This window comes from Endocarpon pusillum, assembly GCF_000464535.1.
Source record: "Endocarpon pusillum Z07020 unplaced genomic scaffold scaffold5250, whole genome shotgun sequence".
Lineage (NCBI taxonomy): Eukaryota > Fungi > Ascomycota > Eurotiomycetes > Verrucariales > Verrucariaceae > Endocarpon > Endocarpon pusillum.
Genome location: NW_006916494.1, coordinates 73,643 through 86,801, shown reverse-complemented (window position 1 = coordinate 86,801; position 13,159 = coordinate 73,643). Strand labels below are relative to the sequence as shown.

The window sequence follows — 13,159 nt, the reverse complement described above, 5'->3', positions numbered from 1 at the left end:
AAACATGGACTAGCTTGGACAGATGACGCTCTGATACCACGCCTGCACTGATGAAAGTCCTGTGGCAATACTGACCGGGAACATGGTAACATCTGTCCATCTGTACATCTGTACATATAAGCTTCATCTCGGTACTAGTCAGCCATGGCCGAGCCAGCCCATAACCCTCCTCTCAATTACGAAGCTTCAAATACAAGAACTCATCCCCAAGCTTCCTCCTCCCTCCCACCAGAAGTGGTCACTTGTCTCGAAAATGCCCGATTTGTATGCACATCAACTCCTCGACCTACATCCTGCGTTCTCTCCTAACAAAGACGATACAGCTCCACCTCGCAACCATCACGAACCCAACACCTACTTCTCCCGCACTTCCCCACGTCTCCCTCATGAACTACACCTTTCTCCCAGGCGGCTCCTCATCACATCCGACCTCCCCTCTGCCACCCCATCCAACCATAATAATGACTACGAATCATCGATCCCTCAAGACCCAAAACCTTCTCCACAACCCGCATGTCAGCCTACTCGTCCATGACTGGGTATCGCATCGGCCGCCTACTGCTGGGGGGCCTGGAGGCGGGCGAAGCGGTTCCCCGCCCGCAGCCGCGACCAGAAGCTCGCTGGCCAGTCTGTTGCTGAATATGAATACTAGCGCACTGAGTAGCATATCGACGACAATCACTGGGGAGGCGGTGTTTCTGGAGAAGGGTAGCCCGGAGGAGAAATGGTGCAAGGAGGCGCATTTGGCGAACAATACGTTTGGAGATCAGGCTAGGGAGGAGGCGGGTTTGTTTGGGGGACAGCCGCCTAGTGCCCCTGGGGCATTGGAGGGTGGGGGAAGCGCGGGCAGTAGTAGCTGTTACATCGAGGGAGAGGACGTGAGAGTTGTGATCGTGAGGGTTCGGGAAGGTAGAATAGCAGACTGGAAAGGAGGAGTCAAAGATTGGGTGGTGCTTGATGAGGATGAGCTGCAAAAACGGTCTAGCGAGAGTACAGGAGACAGAAGCGATGATGGCACAAGAGGGAGAACACCGCAAGACCAGGTGACTCTGGTGAATGGCGTTGCAGGATAAAAGCAGACCGTGATAGTAACAATAGACATGTGGGACGAGGGATCGAGACTGAAAGAATGATTGAAGTGTATGAAAAATTACGTGTAATCACAGAAGGCTTGCCAAGGCATCGCGGCTGGTAGGAATCGTACCAAGCCTAAGGGCTGAAGTGCCTTCATTTCCTTGGCCGGGCCAACCAGTTCGAAATGATCGATTGGACCAAACGCTTTACCGTAGTAGATGCAGGTTATGCATCCACACCCCACTTTTCTAGCAGTTTCAATTTCGAGGCGAACCGCTAATACGATTAGAAAACCTTTGATGATCTAACCAACCACCTCTTTCATAACGCCGGTTCTGTGACTGGCGAACCATGAAAGATGACACCGTTGAATGGGCCCATTGCTTCCGGCCCATTGCTTCCGGCACGGTTGCCAAGAGGCGACTTGCCTGGATTCCCATGTGGGTAAAGCGCTGAAAAAGCTATAAAGGACATGCTGTGAATATGCAAAGGGTGCAATCAACAGGAGGTTGTGAGGTATGAACAGGTTCGTAGTCAAGGTTGAAGAGTGACAGCTTCCGAGTTGGATATTGTGCGGTCATTAATATCCGTTCACATCACCGTGCACTTGGTGCTGCTGTTGGCTTTCGATTTGGCAGGCTTGACCTGCAAGGCAACTCTTGCTGCCTCCGTGAATGCCTCATTCACACCACGATTGCGCATGGCTGAACATTCTGTATCCCGAGCCGTCAGTAGGGATGTACGTAGCTTGCTTGGGAAAGTCGCTCGATCTGTCCTTGTGATTACGTACCAAGGTATCTGAGTGCTCCAATCTTCCTTGCGACATCGAGTCCCTCCTGATATTCTATTACTTGTTTCGGTGCTGCCTCAGTGCTGGTGTCAGGACCATCGTCATCCTTTTCGTGCTCTTCTCGGAGATCGCATTTCAAGGCCACTAAGACCACTTTGACCCCTTGACAGTGCTCCGTGATTTCCGCGACCCATTTCGATCCCACGTTTTCAAGCGAGTCCCTGTTATCGACCTGTTAGGGAAATTCTGAATTAGCTGCGCTCTGGAAGTTATGAGAGAATGCAATACATTGTGTCAACCAGAAGGCAGGGTTATTAGCAACATACGCTGAAGCATAACATTATCGCCTGTGTGTCATCATACGAAAGCGATCGTAGTCTGTCAAATTCTTCTTGACCTGCAGTGTCCCAGAGCGAAAGTTCCATATGTATGTTGTCCACAAAAATGTCTGATACTGGATGAGTATAGTGGAGTTTGGAGCACTGTGCAAGCACATACCATGTACATAGTTCTCTAAGGGGCATCAGCATGGTCCAGCCTGTTTAAAAGACTGTTACGACTTACCAAAGACAGTTGGCTCACTGGGTCATTCGCCTGTCAGTACATGCTGCCACCTGTTGCAAGCGGAACGAGAGCCTTACTAGACAGTAGGAAAGAATCTGTCATTTGCGAAGTCTGGTGTCAGTTGTTCTACATAATGAAAAGAGATGGGCTCGAGATGCAATCACATACCCTCTGGTAAACACGTTCAATAACGATGTCTTTCCACATGCACCATCTCCTCTGCCCCTTGTGAGTTCATGATCGGAAAGCGAAGTGTACAGCATGGACGAACAACAAGACCAGCTTTCTTTGGACCGTCTTGCTTCCCCCGCAAGGTCGCATGTTGGTGATTGTGTCAGGTAAGGTAAGAGAACGCGCAAGCTGCCTTAGGTCGCTGAGCACCCGAAGATGAAGAATGTAGGACTACAATTGCAGTTGTAGCGATAACGTGAAATTGCGATAACTGAAGGCGGTATCATGAGTTATCGCAGGAGGATGCGCAGAGGACTCGGAGTGACAGGACAATATGTACTAACATACTCCGTACTCACTACTAGGATGTATCCGATACCCGCGAGATTGGACGCTAGCAATTAGCTGTAGATTGATGCGATGGAAAACCCATCTAGAATCACCCCTGACAGGTCGCAACTGATTTCCCCAAGATCATGATCATGATCATGATTATGCCTCCTTGACCTACAATGTGCAGCATGCATGCCAACTTGCTCGAGTCTCCTAATGGCAATGTTTGAAAGTGTCCTAGTGTCCTAGTGTCCTGCAGCACAGAGAGTTCTCCACATGGAGTTTGATTGGAAGTCATGAAGCTACTTTACACAGTTAGCTGCTCAAGACTCTAGCCTTGCTTAACCTCTCTAGTGACAGTTGGAGAAAAGTTTGTGGTCTACTAGTAGTAGATCTCAGTGACGTCCTTCAATAAGCTTCCTGTTCACGCTCCATTCCAGATTTGCCTCTACCCATTCTTTCTCCAAGATCCATCTCACCAATCACTCTCCGGTTCAGCCCATTGACAAAATCAGCTCGTCCTCCGACCTTGGAGTTTCGAGCGCGCAATACGTCATCTTTCTCTGCCTCTTCCTTGTCCTTGGCAGCAATAGCAGCAAGCCGCCTCTCACGATCTCGATCCAACTCTGAAGCAGCCTGCTGCATTGCGGCTAATTTGGAGGCACGATGGTCTTCAGCTGGTGGCGAGCGCTGCCGCTGATAATGTGGAGACCGTGAGCGGGGACGTGAGGTCGGACCAGAGGAGTGCCAGCTCTTCATCTTTCGAACCTCTTTCTCATGCCGCTTGCCTCTGTATGGTGATCTGGAGCGCTTCCTGAGATCAGGAGAATATGAACGGCGATTTCGAAAGGGTGATGGAGATCTTCTCGACCTTCGAGGTGAGGGTTCGGGTGATCTGGAGACAGAGGAGCTGTATGACCTTCTTCTGTGATGTCTTTTTGATCTGTGTCTCTCTTTATCCTCGTCGTATTGGCGAGAGCGTCGTCTCAGATGCCTCTCTTCACTATTTCGATGGTGGTGATGGTGATGCTTTTGGCGTTTCCGGTCACGTTCTGACACTGTCATATCTTCTGCGCCAGCAGCTTTCAGCACTAGTCTCCTTTTCACAGGGTCGTTCATCATTGCCTCGTAAGCAGCTTGCTCTTGCCTCTTGATCGCTAACATTGGGTCATCTCGTATTTTTGAAGCTGTATCCCTGGCTGTATATGCATGTTGCACCGCCATGAACGCCTCCTCATTCGACGATTTCTCTAGTTTCTGGTGCTCTGTGCCCTTCAGCAGACCATCGATTCGTCTCTTGCCCAATAAATATCCCTCCATCTCTTCAGTAGTACCAGCTTGACCACTAGCAGGACCAGAATACATCCAGTCCACACGCGCGGTCCGCTTTCGACCACCGGCTGCTTCCTGTAATTGCTGCAATTCCTGGATCGCGCGCTCTTCCTGCCTCTCTTTCATCATCTGGTCAGTGCGTTTTCGCTCCTCCAGTGCCCTCTTTTCTTCTTCCCATACTTTCTTCTGGTTGGTGAGTAGTTGAGGATGCCAGCTCTTCTTTAGGTTTAGATCGCCACCCATCTTGATAATATATTGATAATTGTATAGATGAGGGTAGTCTGGTAGTGGCTGCGCAGGATATTTGTTGCGCCGTCGGAACTGTTGTGCGTGGCAATGCACAGAGCTATCCGATGGAAGGATATGAGAAACTTGGTATTTCCCTAGTATGTCAGAGAGGAAGCGGCGGAACAACTTGAGGCAGTAATGGACTGGAAAGATGGTGTCACAAGGAGTCAACAACTCGTGAAGGGTTGTGTAGCCACATGTCTGTAGCAGGAGGCTAACGATTTAGGCTTACATACTAAGCATGCAGTTTCTCCAATTCCAACAGCTCTGCAGCTCCAAGCACATAATTACCCCAAGTGACTTCGTTCGCGAAACATCTCAAACATTTGAGCTTTGTGCTGCTCTGGCATCTTCAATTACTACCATCAATTTGGAAGTTGTCATTACATTCCCTCAGATCCATAAAGTAACATCTTTTGTTATCTGAGCGGACCAGTCCCGCTCGCAGCTCATTATCTGGCACATTTACCTGGAAACATGTCTGACGATGATGACTTTATGCAGGAGTCTGACCCTGAGCAGTAGGTACATCAACCGGCTTGATTGATGCGTCAGCTAATTTACCCAGATACGACTTCGAGTATGAGGATGATGACGAGGAAGAAAGCGGCGATGTTGACATAGAAAACAAATACTACAACGCAAAGCAAATCAAAGCCGACAGCCCTGAAGATGCCATTGACGAATTTCTCGGTGTACCAGCCCTTGAAGACGAGAAAGGTGATTGGGGTTTCAAAGGTCTCAAACAAGCCATCAAACTAGAGTTCAAGCTGGGCCGGTACGACTCTGCAGTTGAGCATTACAAAGAGCTTCTCACATACGTCAAGTCTGCTGTGACTCGAAACTACTCGGAGAAGTCGATAAACAATATGTTAGACTTCATCGAGAAGTCTTCCGACGACCGGAAAGCGTACAAGTGTATGGAGGAATTCTACTCGCTCACTTTAAACTCATTTCAGAGTACCAATAACGAGAGGTTATGGCTGAAGACTAATGTCAAGCTAGCAAAGCTATGGCTTGACAAGAAGGAGTACGATCAGCTGAGCAGGAAAGTCAGAGAACTCCATAAGGCTTGCCAAAAGGAGGATGGCACAGATGATCCCGCCAAAGGAACATATTCACTAGAAGTGTATGCGCTCGAGATTCAGATGTATGCCGACACTAGGAACAACAAGAGGCTAAAGGCACTGTATCAGCGCGCTCTGACCGTCCGCTCGGCGGTCCCACATCCCAAGATCATGGGGATCATCCGAGAATGCGGAGGGAAGATGCACATGAGCGAGGAGAACTGGAAAGACGCCCAGAGCGACTTCTTCGAGTCGTTCAAGAATTATGACGAGGCCGGGTCCATGCAGCGAATACAAGTTCTCAAGTATCTTGTTTTAACCACCATGCTAATGAAGTCTGACATCAATCCCTTTGACTCTCAGGAGACCAAGCCCTACAAGAATGACCCTCGCATCTCGGGCATGACAAATCTTGTGGATGCTTATCAACGGGATGATATTCACCAATATGAGAAAATCCTCAAAGAGAACCAGGATGTATTGGCAGATCCGTTCATTGCTGAGAACATCGACGAAGTCAGCCGCAACATGCGGACCAAGGCGGTTCTGAAACTGATTGCTCCCTACTCAAGGTTTACTCTTGCCTTTATCGCTAAACAGATCAAGATTTCAATCGCGGAGGTCCAGGATATCCTTGGTGTCCTAATCGTGGAAAGAAAACTCAAGGCCAAGATCAACCAGGAGAGTGGCACAGTAGCCGTGCAAAGTACGAGCAACTTAGATCACTTGCAGCGAGTGCGCGATTGGAACAAGGCTCTCGAATCCCTCTGGAGCACTGTGCTAATTGAGGGCGAAGGTTTCAAAAATGAAGACCCTCACGGGTTTGGCAGTGGTATTGGGCCATCGTTCGACGGAGGCCAGGACTCGTTCTGGGGCAATGGAATGAGTATGAGAAGGAAGGGACCACTACGCGGTAGGGGTCAAAAGATGCATGGCTAGGCTGGGCGGTCGAAAGGGTTTGCTACTACCTGAGCCATGCGGGCCACATTGAAACCAGGCTGCAGATGCAAAAAGGGGCGTCGTGAGTCAGGAGATTGTACCTCTCCAGATTCTACGTGGGCTGATGAGCCTCAAGATTTGGAGACCACTTGCCCTAGGTTATACATTCCAGAGCAAGGAAAGATTGATCGGTGGGTCAATACGAGAGTTGACCTACAACTCTTGGAGCGTCGTTGACCTTGAAGTTTGCGGAAGGTCAATGGTACCGCAGGCTGCATGGTGAAAGGTGGACATGACCTCCTTGTACGGCGACACTGTAGGCCACACCATGCAAAGAGCTGTCGTCTCCTTCGCATTTTTCTCTAACATCACCATGCACCTGGCAGGAAAAAGGATGAAATGCTCGAATTTATACTTGTCGTCCTCCTAACGTCTTCTCCGGCTCGTGCTAGCCTTGACAGATGGCCAGCTAAGCCAAGATGCAGTGTGACAATCACTCGTCCAACCAACTTCCTGGCTTGCCACATTCTGCTGCAGGGACTTCCCAAAAAATGTGATATCACATTTCCTGTTTGACTGAAAAATTGACTTTGGGCTTATCAATTGGGGTTGCAAATTGCTCCGACTGCTTCCTTGGTACTGTACTACGTACCTGGCTTCACGTTGTCGAGAACGTGATCCTGGAGCCTCGAATCGAGAGGCCACACATAGGCCTGCTCGTGGCCCAACGCCGTACTTTAGACATTCTAGACACTTTCCATGATGAGTGATGGTACCAATCTCTCGGTGAATTGTCGCTGCTAGAAAAGTAAACCCACTCAGTTAGTAAGATAGATGCCGGAGCCATTTCCCACCAATAGTCACTTGTAAGCGCCCCTTGGCCAGCCTGAGGAGAAAGGACACAAATCAACTAAGTTGGACGGACATCATTTTACAAAAGTTCTTCTGCGTTGTCTGCCTGTTCTTGGTTAACGCCAACCCAACCAAAGATTTGGAGGCTTGCTGAAGAAGTGACGGCAACTGAATCCTTGGACACTGCAACGCCCTGGGTTTGCTGACAGCCTTGCTGGCCTGCAGTAGCCCGACACATCGCCGGGTAAGTACTTCCACTTCATTCATCTATGTCACTCACCTGCACTCTACACTTCATCCTGCTGTCGATAGAGCCTTCAGTTGCATCAGTTGCATCAGTTGCACCAATTCCCACCCTTGTTTCAATACCGAGGCTCGTTGCGCTTCGACTGCCGAACTGTTGTGATCCTCTGTCAGAGGCTGCGGTGATAGCCCCCAATGTAATACTTGCTGGATGAGAGCACGCGCTGTCTGATCCAGCACATCTTTCACCCATCAAGTGAAGTCCGTCCAATTGTACTCAATAAAGTTGTTGGTGCATAAATTGAAGATTAACAAGCAACTCATCTCCCACAATCGATCATCACCGCACAGCTGAGAAACACGGCAAACGAGAACTGCCATTGTTAGCTCTGGCCTGCCCTCCCTGCTACGTTGCCGTTGCTGTTGCTGATTATGTACGTGGTTTGTTCATTTCAGCCAGTAGCTGCACGACTTCTGAAGGATTGTCAAGGGTACAGAACACCATTGTTTCCTCAACAAGATGAGCATCAACCAATGATCTTCAGGGCGTACGGGCAACTGCATATGAGACACAATAGCTTCCTTCTTCCCAAAAATTGATCAGCTGCATCTCAGGGAGACCTTAGGGTTTCAATGGTAGCTTCTGCTTGCCCACATCAGCATCAAGTCACGTTTCGAAAATTTGTATCTGAGGCGCGCAATTGAATATTTCTTCCATCGTCCAGCGCACCGGTTGAGGAGCGCTCAACCTGCCGCTTCTCCAATTCTGAGCTGTTAAGCGGGACGGTGCTTGCGTTGTCAATGACTGCTCTTAGTCCTAGGGCTAATGCCTGTGGGCATTATGGCAGCTATCCTTCATTCCAAGCAAGCCCCCTCGGTCCACGTCACTCATTGCACTTCTCTTCACATCTTGAGCGTCCAACGTTCAACCATTCAGATCTGACTTCCTACATTCAGTTGCACGGCTTTCATGATCTCACAGCGAATATGGCCGCCAGTCAAGATGAGTTGGACATGGAAGCCTTTCAGAGACTCTCTGATACGTATCAGCCAGATGTGCAGGTAAGCTTGTCCAAGACTATCTGCGCCGTTTAGCTGACCTGACCTGCCGTTACCAGGGACCTCTCGTTCGCGACAAACTACCAATACAAACATTGATCAATGAATTCAACAATGCAGATCCCGCCTACGTTACGAAAACTGTGGTAGGCTATGGTATCTAGACCACCCATTCAGAACTTGAACTGAGAGAACCGTAGGCGCTAGCTTCTTCTTACTCGCAGTACCGGCCTATCAAAGGCGATGGGCAGTGCGGATGGAGAGGTATGGCTAACGACCTTGGCTTTATGATCGCCTCTAAACTGATGTGATAGCTGTCGTATTTGGTTACTTCGAATGCCTGTCATCACAAGATGTCGTCAAAATCGCGTCAGAACAAGCAAGGCTTCGAAGCTTCAACGAAACGATTGTTGCTGTTGGACATGAAGCCACCATGGTCGAGTGCTTCATTGACGAGACAATGAAGCTGTTCGACTCACTACGCCAAACCATCCAGTCTGGTGGGGAAAGCGATCAGCTATTGTTGGATGTCTTCAACGACGGAAACCGGTCGAACTCAATAGTATTTCATTTCAAGGTCTGTGATCCACTGTTGGGCAAGAAGGTGGTGGTAGTTTCTAACGGACAGCAGCTCTTGACCAGCACCACCATGAAAATGAATCCTGATCGATATCAAGAATACCTAGTAGAGCAGCCTTTGTATGAGTATTGTGCGTCGAATGTCGATGCATACGAGAGAGAAATAGAACAGATCAGCCTTCAGGCTTTGACAGATGGCGTCATTGCTCCAGCCAACATGAACGTTATTGTGATGTATCTCGATCGCAGTAAAGGCAATGAGGTCACCCAGCATCAGCTTGTAGGCAAAGCAGGTCCAGATTGGCCTGCTATCACTCTTCTCTATCGACCGTGAGTGCCACTCTTCAAGCTATAATGGATAGCTGACTCTTCCGCAGGGGCCACTACGACATGATCTACAAGTCTGCACCGATTCGGGCTCATCGTGTGGAAATCAGCACAGGACAGGATAGCTTTCTTCCCACAAGCGGCTTCTCGACCAGACTCTCTGACCTCCGCGTTCTCTCACACTTCAACGAAAACCAATCAATGATGCACCAATATCACGGTGATAACTACCCTACGTCTTCTGGGTCTATGGACATGTCTTTTGCGCGTTTCTTCCCTCCACCCATTGCTCAAGCAACCATGGCAGAGCAGCAAGCGGCTTCAAGCGCAGCACTAGCGTCGTCCACTGCCAGCTACGATGCGTCTTATATGCATTCTGGTGTGTCTGCTGAAGCATTTGGGACAACTACCAATCAATATGGAGTCTCGGCACCCGAAGACGGATATGGAGCATTCAATGGTGCATGGTCTACTCCACCACCATGTTATCACCCGCCAATGCTTCTGCCACCCCAGTATTATGCTCCACCTGCCGCAACCTCCCCCATTTCGCCCCCATCGCCGGGACCAAGTCCGAGAAAGCAGGAGCTTCAGATTCGAATGAGTCAACCATGCTATGAGATGGGTCAGCATCATCATGAGATTCTCCCTTTGGAGACGGGTCCTTTCAAGAAGTAAGGCTACAAATAGTGCATTGCCTTAACCACGCTGACACAGTTCTTCTCCAGTTCCCCATTCAACAGGGGTCACTTTCTCAATCCCGACTTTCAACCTCTTATGTGGAACGCCGATGATGACTATGTTTGAGACCGACAAGGCGCCGATGGTGGGACCATTTGCAGTCTTGATTCACGATGTTTTCAGCTGGGAGTTGGTTGCTGCATTGCCACTCTTCTTCCATTTTCATGAACGACCACCGCACGATGATTTCAATGCCAACCACACTCTGTACCATACACGTCTACGGTTTCCTCTTGCTTTGCTTGCCACAAAATTGAGCATAACAGCAAGCCTGCTACTTTGTGTCGCATTTTCATGAGCGAAATATCAAGACATGCGTGGGTTAGTATGTGTGCATTTTGACGGCAGAGCTTTGACCGAGTTCCAATAGTTCTTACTGCATAATTTTAGTACTCGTAATAAGCGATCAAGCGAGAATCTATACATTTAGAGAGCACACATATCAATGCGGAGGATTACTACGTAGACTGCGGCCCGTATAGGAGCTAGACCTCGCATCCCCCCAGGCTACAAGGCAACAATGGGTGGGCGACGGCCGGGAGGCCCGCTCGATCGGCGCAGGCATCTTCCCACTAACCTAACTAATCACATCATTAGTTGAGCTACCGCCGTAGTACGTAGTACAAAGATTCATGGGCGACTTCAATTGTATACCCTCCCGCGTTTTTCCGATGTGCATATTGTGCATATTGTGTATATTTTGTCGACAGACGAGGTAGGTCTGAAAATTTTCCCGCCTCAGTGGCAAGCAGCCCGGTCGCAGGAAAGGCTTTCTCTAGCAGCACGTACAGTTCTGCACCGGTTCCGCCGCTTGTCCTTTTGTGGCCAACCTATCGATTTTTCATGACACCGAAGGGAAAAGGCCTTGCTATGAACCAGAACATGATTGGTCGGTGAATTTATATCCGCCTGTGTTTGGTGAGCTTGTGATTGTGCGAACGTTGTTTCCAATACCCTTTGTAGAATAGTCAGATCCATGGCCTCCTTCCCTGAGAACAGCGGATCATTCGTGTCTTCTTATCCATTCTTCCATGCTGAACATATGGCCCGTGTGTGTCATTCTCCGTCTTCGGTTTCGACGGTCGGACCACCTTCTCATCCTGCTCTCTACCTGTGCATCCGAAGCTCGAAAGAAAGGACAACGATTTAGCGATCGTCCGCTTCTGGTCCATCCTTCTGGACCGTCTCGTCGGTGCCGCAGGGGAAATTGGAGAAAGTGGGCATCAGGAATCAAGGCACGTCCGCCATGCGCTGGCGTTGCTGCAGGAATAATGGTCCCCATCAGTTGGTCTTGGGAGCTCTGGTTCCTGGATACTCGATAATATGTTCTTGTTTTTCACTTCGTTATTCAAGCGGTCAGCTGGGCACGATATGACGTTAATATTAAGCTTCAAAGAAGATATCATGGTCTTGACGCTATCCTAAAACATTATCTAACTCCGGCTTCGGCCCATCCAAATTTGCAAACCTTTGCTGGCTCGCCTCTTTGACTCCGTCTTCGATCAAGGGAGTTTGATGAGGACTGAGCAGGGATGTCAAGGGTGTCGCCAAATCCGTGGCCTGGTTGGGCGCTGGCGAAGGCTCTCAGCTTGAGGGATTAAGCATGAGCTATTTCGGTGTCTTCTTTTCCATTTTTCTACGTTCTGCTGCCATTTCGGGTCGCCGGTGCTCATTGACCTGGCGAGTTTGCGGCTGTCCAGGATCGAATCAATTGTCTGCATCGCTTGGTTCAAGATTACTTTGGCTCTGACAGTGTTGACTTTTGAAATCTCCGAGCATCTCTTGGCTTGCTTTTAGTTGGGCGGCGCATTCGAGCAGTTCGTTGTCAGCTTCATTCTCTTGGAGCATGTGTCATAGATATCTGTGCACCAGGTCGTACAATTCGAAGAGCTGACCCTGAATCTGATCGGCTCCTGCAATAGCCGGATCAATGCCAATATCCGATGCTTGACCATGAGGAGATGGGTTGGTCTGTTGGCTGTTTGACGCGTGAGGCTGCACATTGTCATCGGGGACAGGAGTTGGAAGTGTTCTAGTTCCAGCAAACTTAGTAGCTGCTCCTCCGAGGTTACCAACCGCTTGAACGGCAACTATCGCAAAGTTCAGTGCATTATGCACAATGCCTAAAGCGCCGTTGATCCCTCCTGCAAAACCTCCCTCGAGATCGCTGACGGTCTTAAATCCTAGGGCTTTTCCACTCTGCAAGTCATCAGGCTTAGCCACGCAGAACATAAGCAGAGACTACGCTTACCTCCTCCCCTTGCAGACTTCTTGAATTGCTTTCTCGCATTCTCAAGATCTATATCTGCCTTATTTAGCTGACGTTCCAGGCACGCACAGATGTTCTGCTCGATCTTTTCCTCGAATCGTTGCTTCGAAGCTTCTCATCCGTTTTAATCTCGTAATTCTTGGTGCGAGCTATCGAATGCGTGAGCGAAGATTTAACCCTTATTGGCGGTATGCTTACACATTTGATTGCCTATTGCTCGATTTAGCTCGTTCGCCATGGCAAGTAGCATGTCGGAATCTTTCTCAATTTCTTTCGGTGTCCTGTTCCGAATCTTGACCGCGCCTTGGTACCCAGTTGGGTTTCGCCGTGACTCAGGAATCAGTCACTCGGCGGCTCAGCCTTGCTCAGATCGCACCGCCACTGCTCACCCTCTTGCTCACCTTCTGTTTCGGTGTTGCTCAGGGGCCTCAGTCTCGCTTCACCCGTACTCAGTCCCGCTTCTGAGCCCCTTGCTATGATTGGCGAACCATGCCTTGTTCACAGCTGCCGTAACTTTTGAAAATTTTGTCG

The 13,159-nt window shown here is 49.4% G+C and overlaps 5 protein-coding genes across 5 annotated transcripts; 3 read left to right on the top strand and 2 right to left on the bottom strand.

The window, feature by feature from the left end:
* Positions 1-144: 144 nt before the first annotated feature.
* Positions 145-1,073, top strand: EPUS_05474 (uncharacterized protein; the record flags this gene model as incomplete). The annotated part of the gene is made up of 2 exons (XM_007806239.1): positions 145-264; positions 324-1,073. The coding sequence occupies 2 exons, from the start codon at positions 145-147 to the stop codon at positions 1,071-1,073; spliced, it is 870 nt and encodes a 289-aa protein (XP_007804430.1).
* Positions 1,074-3,340: 2,267 nt separating this feature from the next.
* Positions 3,341-4,507, bottom strand: EPUS_05473 (uncharacterized protein; the record flags this gene model as incomplete). The annotated part of the gene is made up of 1 exon (XM_007806238.1): positions 3,341-4,507. One exon carries the CDS (start codon positions 4,505-4,507, stop codon positions 3,341-3,343), a length of 1,167 nt encoding a protein of 388 aa, XP_007804429.1.
* A 522-nt stretch (positions 4,508-5,029) lies between these two features.
* EPUS_05472 (COP9 signalosome complex subunit 2) lies at positions 5,030-6,558 on the top strand (the record flags this gene model as incomplete). Its single annotated transcript, XM_007806237.1, has 2 exons — positions 5,030-5,073; positions 5,121-6,558. The coding sequence occupies 2 exons, from the start codon at positions 5,030-5,032 to the stop codon at positions 6,556-6,558; spliced, it is 1,482 nt and encodes a 493-aa protein (XP_007804428.1).
* A 2,082-nt stretch (positions 6,559-8,640) lies between these two features.
* EPUS_05471 (uncharacterized protein) lies at positions 8,641-10,425 on the top strand (the record flags this gene model as incomplete). Its single annotated transcript, XM_007806236.1, has 6 exons — positions 8,641-8,715; positions 8,772-8,858; positions 8,913-8,976; positions 9,027-9,621; positions 9,669-10,292; positions 10,347-10,425. 6 exons carry the CDS (start codon positions 8,641-8,643, stop codon positions 10,423-10,425), a joined length of 1,524 nt encoding a protein of 507 aa, XP_007804427.1.
* A 1,785-nt stretch (positions 10,426-12,210) lies between these two features.
* Positions 12,211-12,591, bottom strand: EPUS_05470 (uncharacterized protein; the record flags this gene model as incomplete). The annotated part of the gene is made up of 1 exon (XM_007806235.1): positions 12,211-12,591. One exon carries the CDS (start codon positions 12,589-12,591, stop codon positions 12,211-12,213), a length of 381 nt encoding a protein of 126 aa, XP_007804426.1.
* Positions 12,592-13,159: the final 568 nt, after the last annotated feature.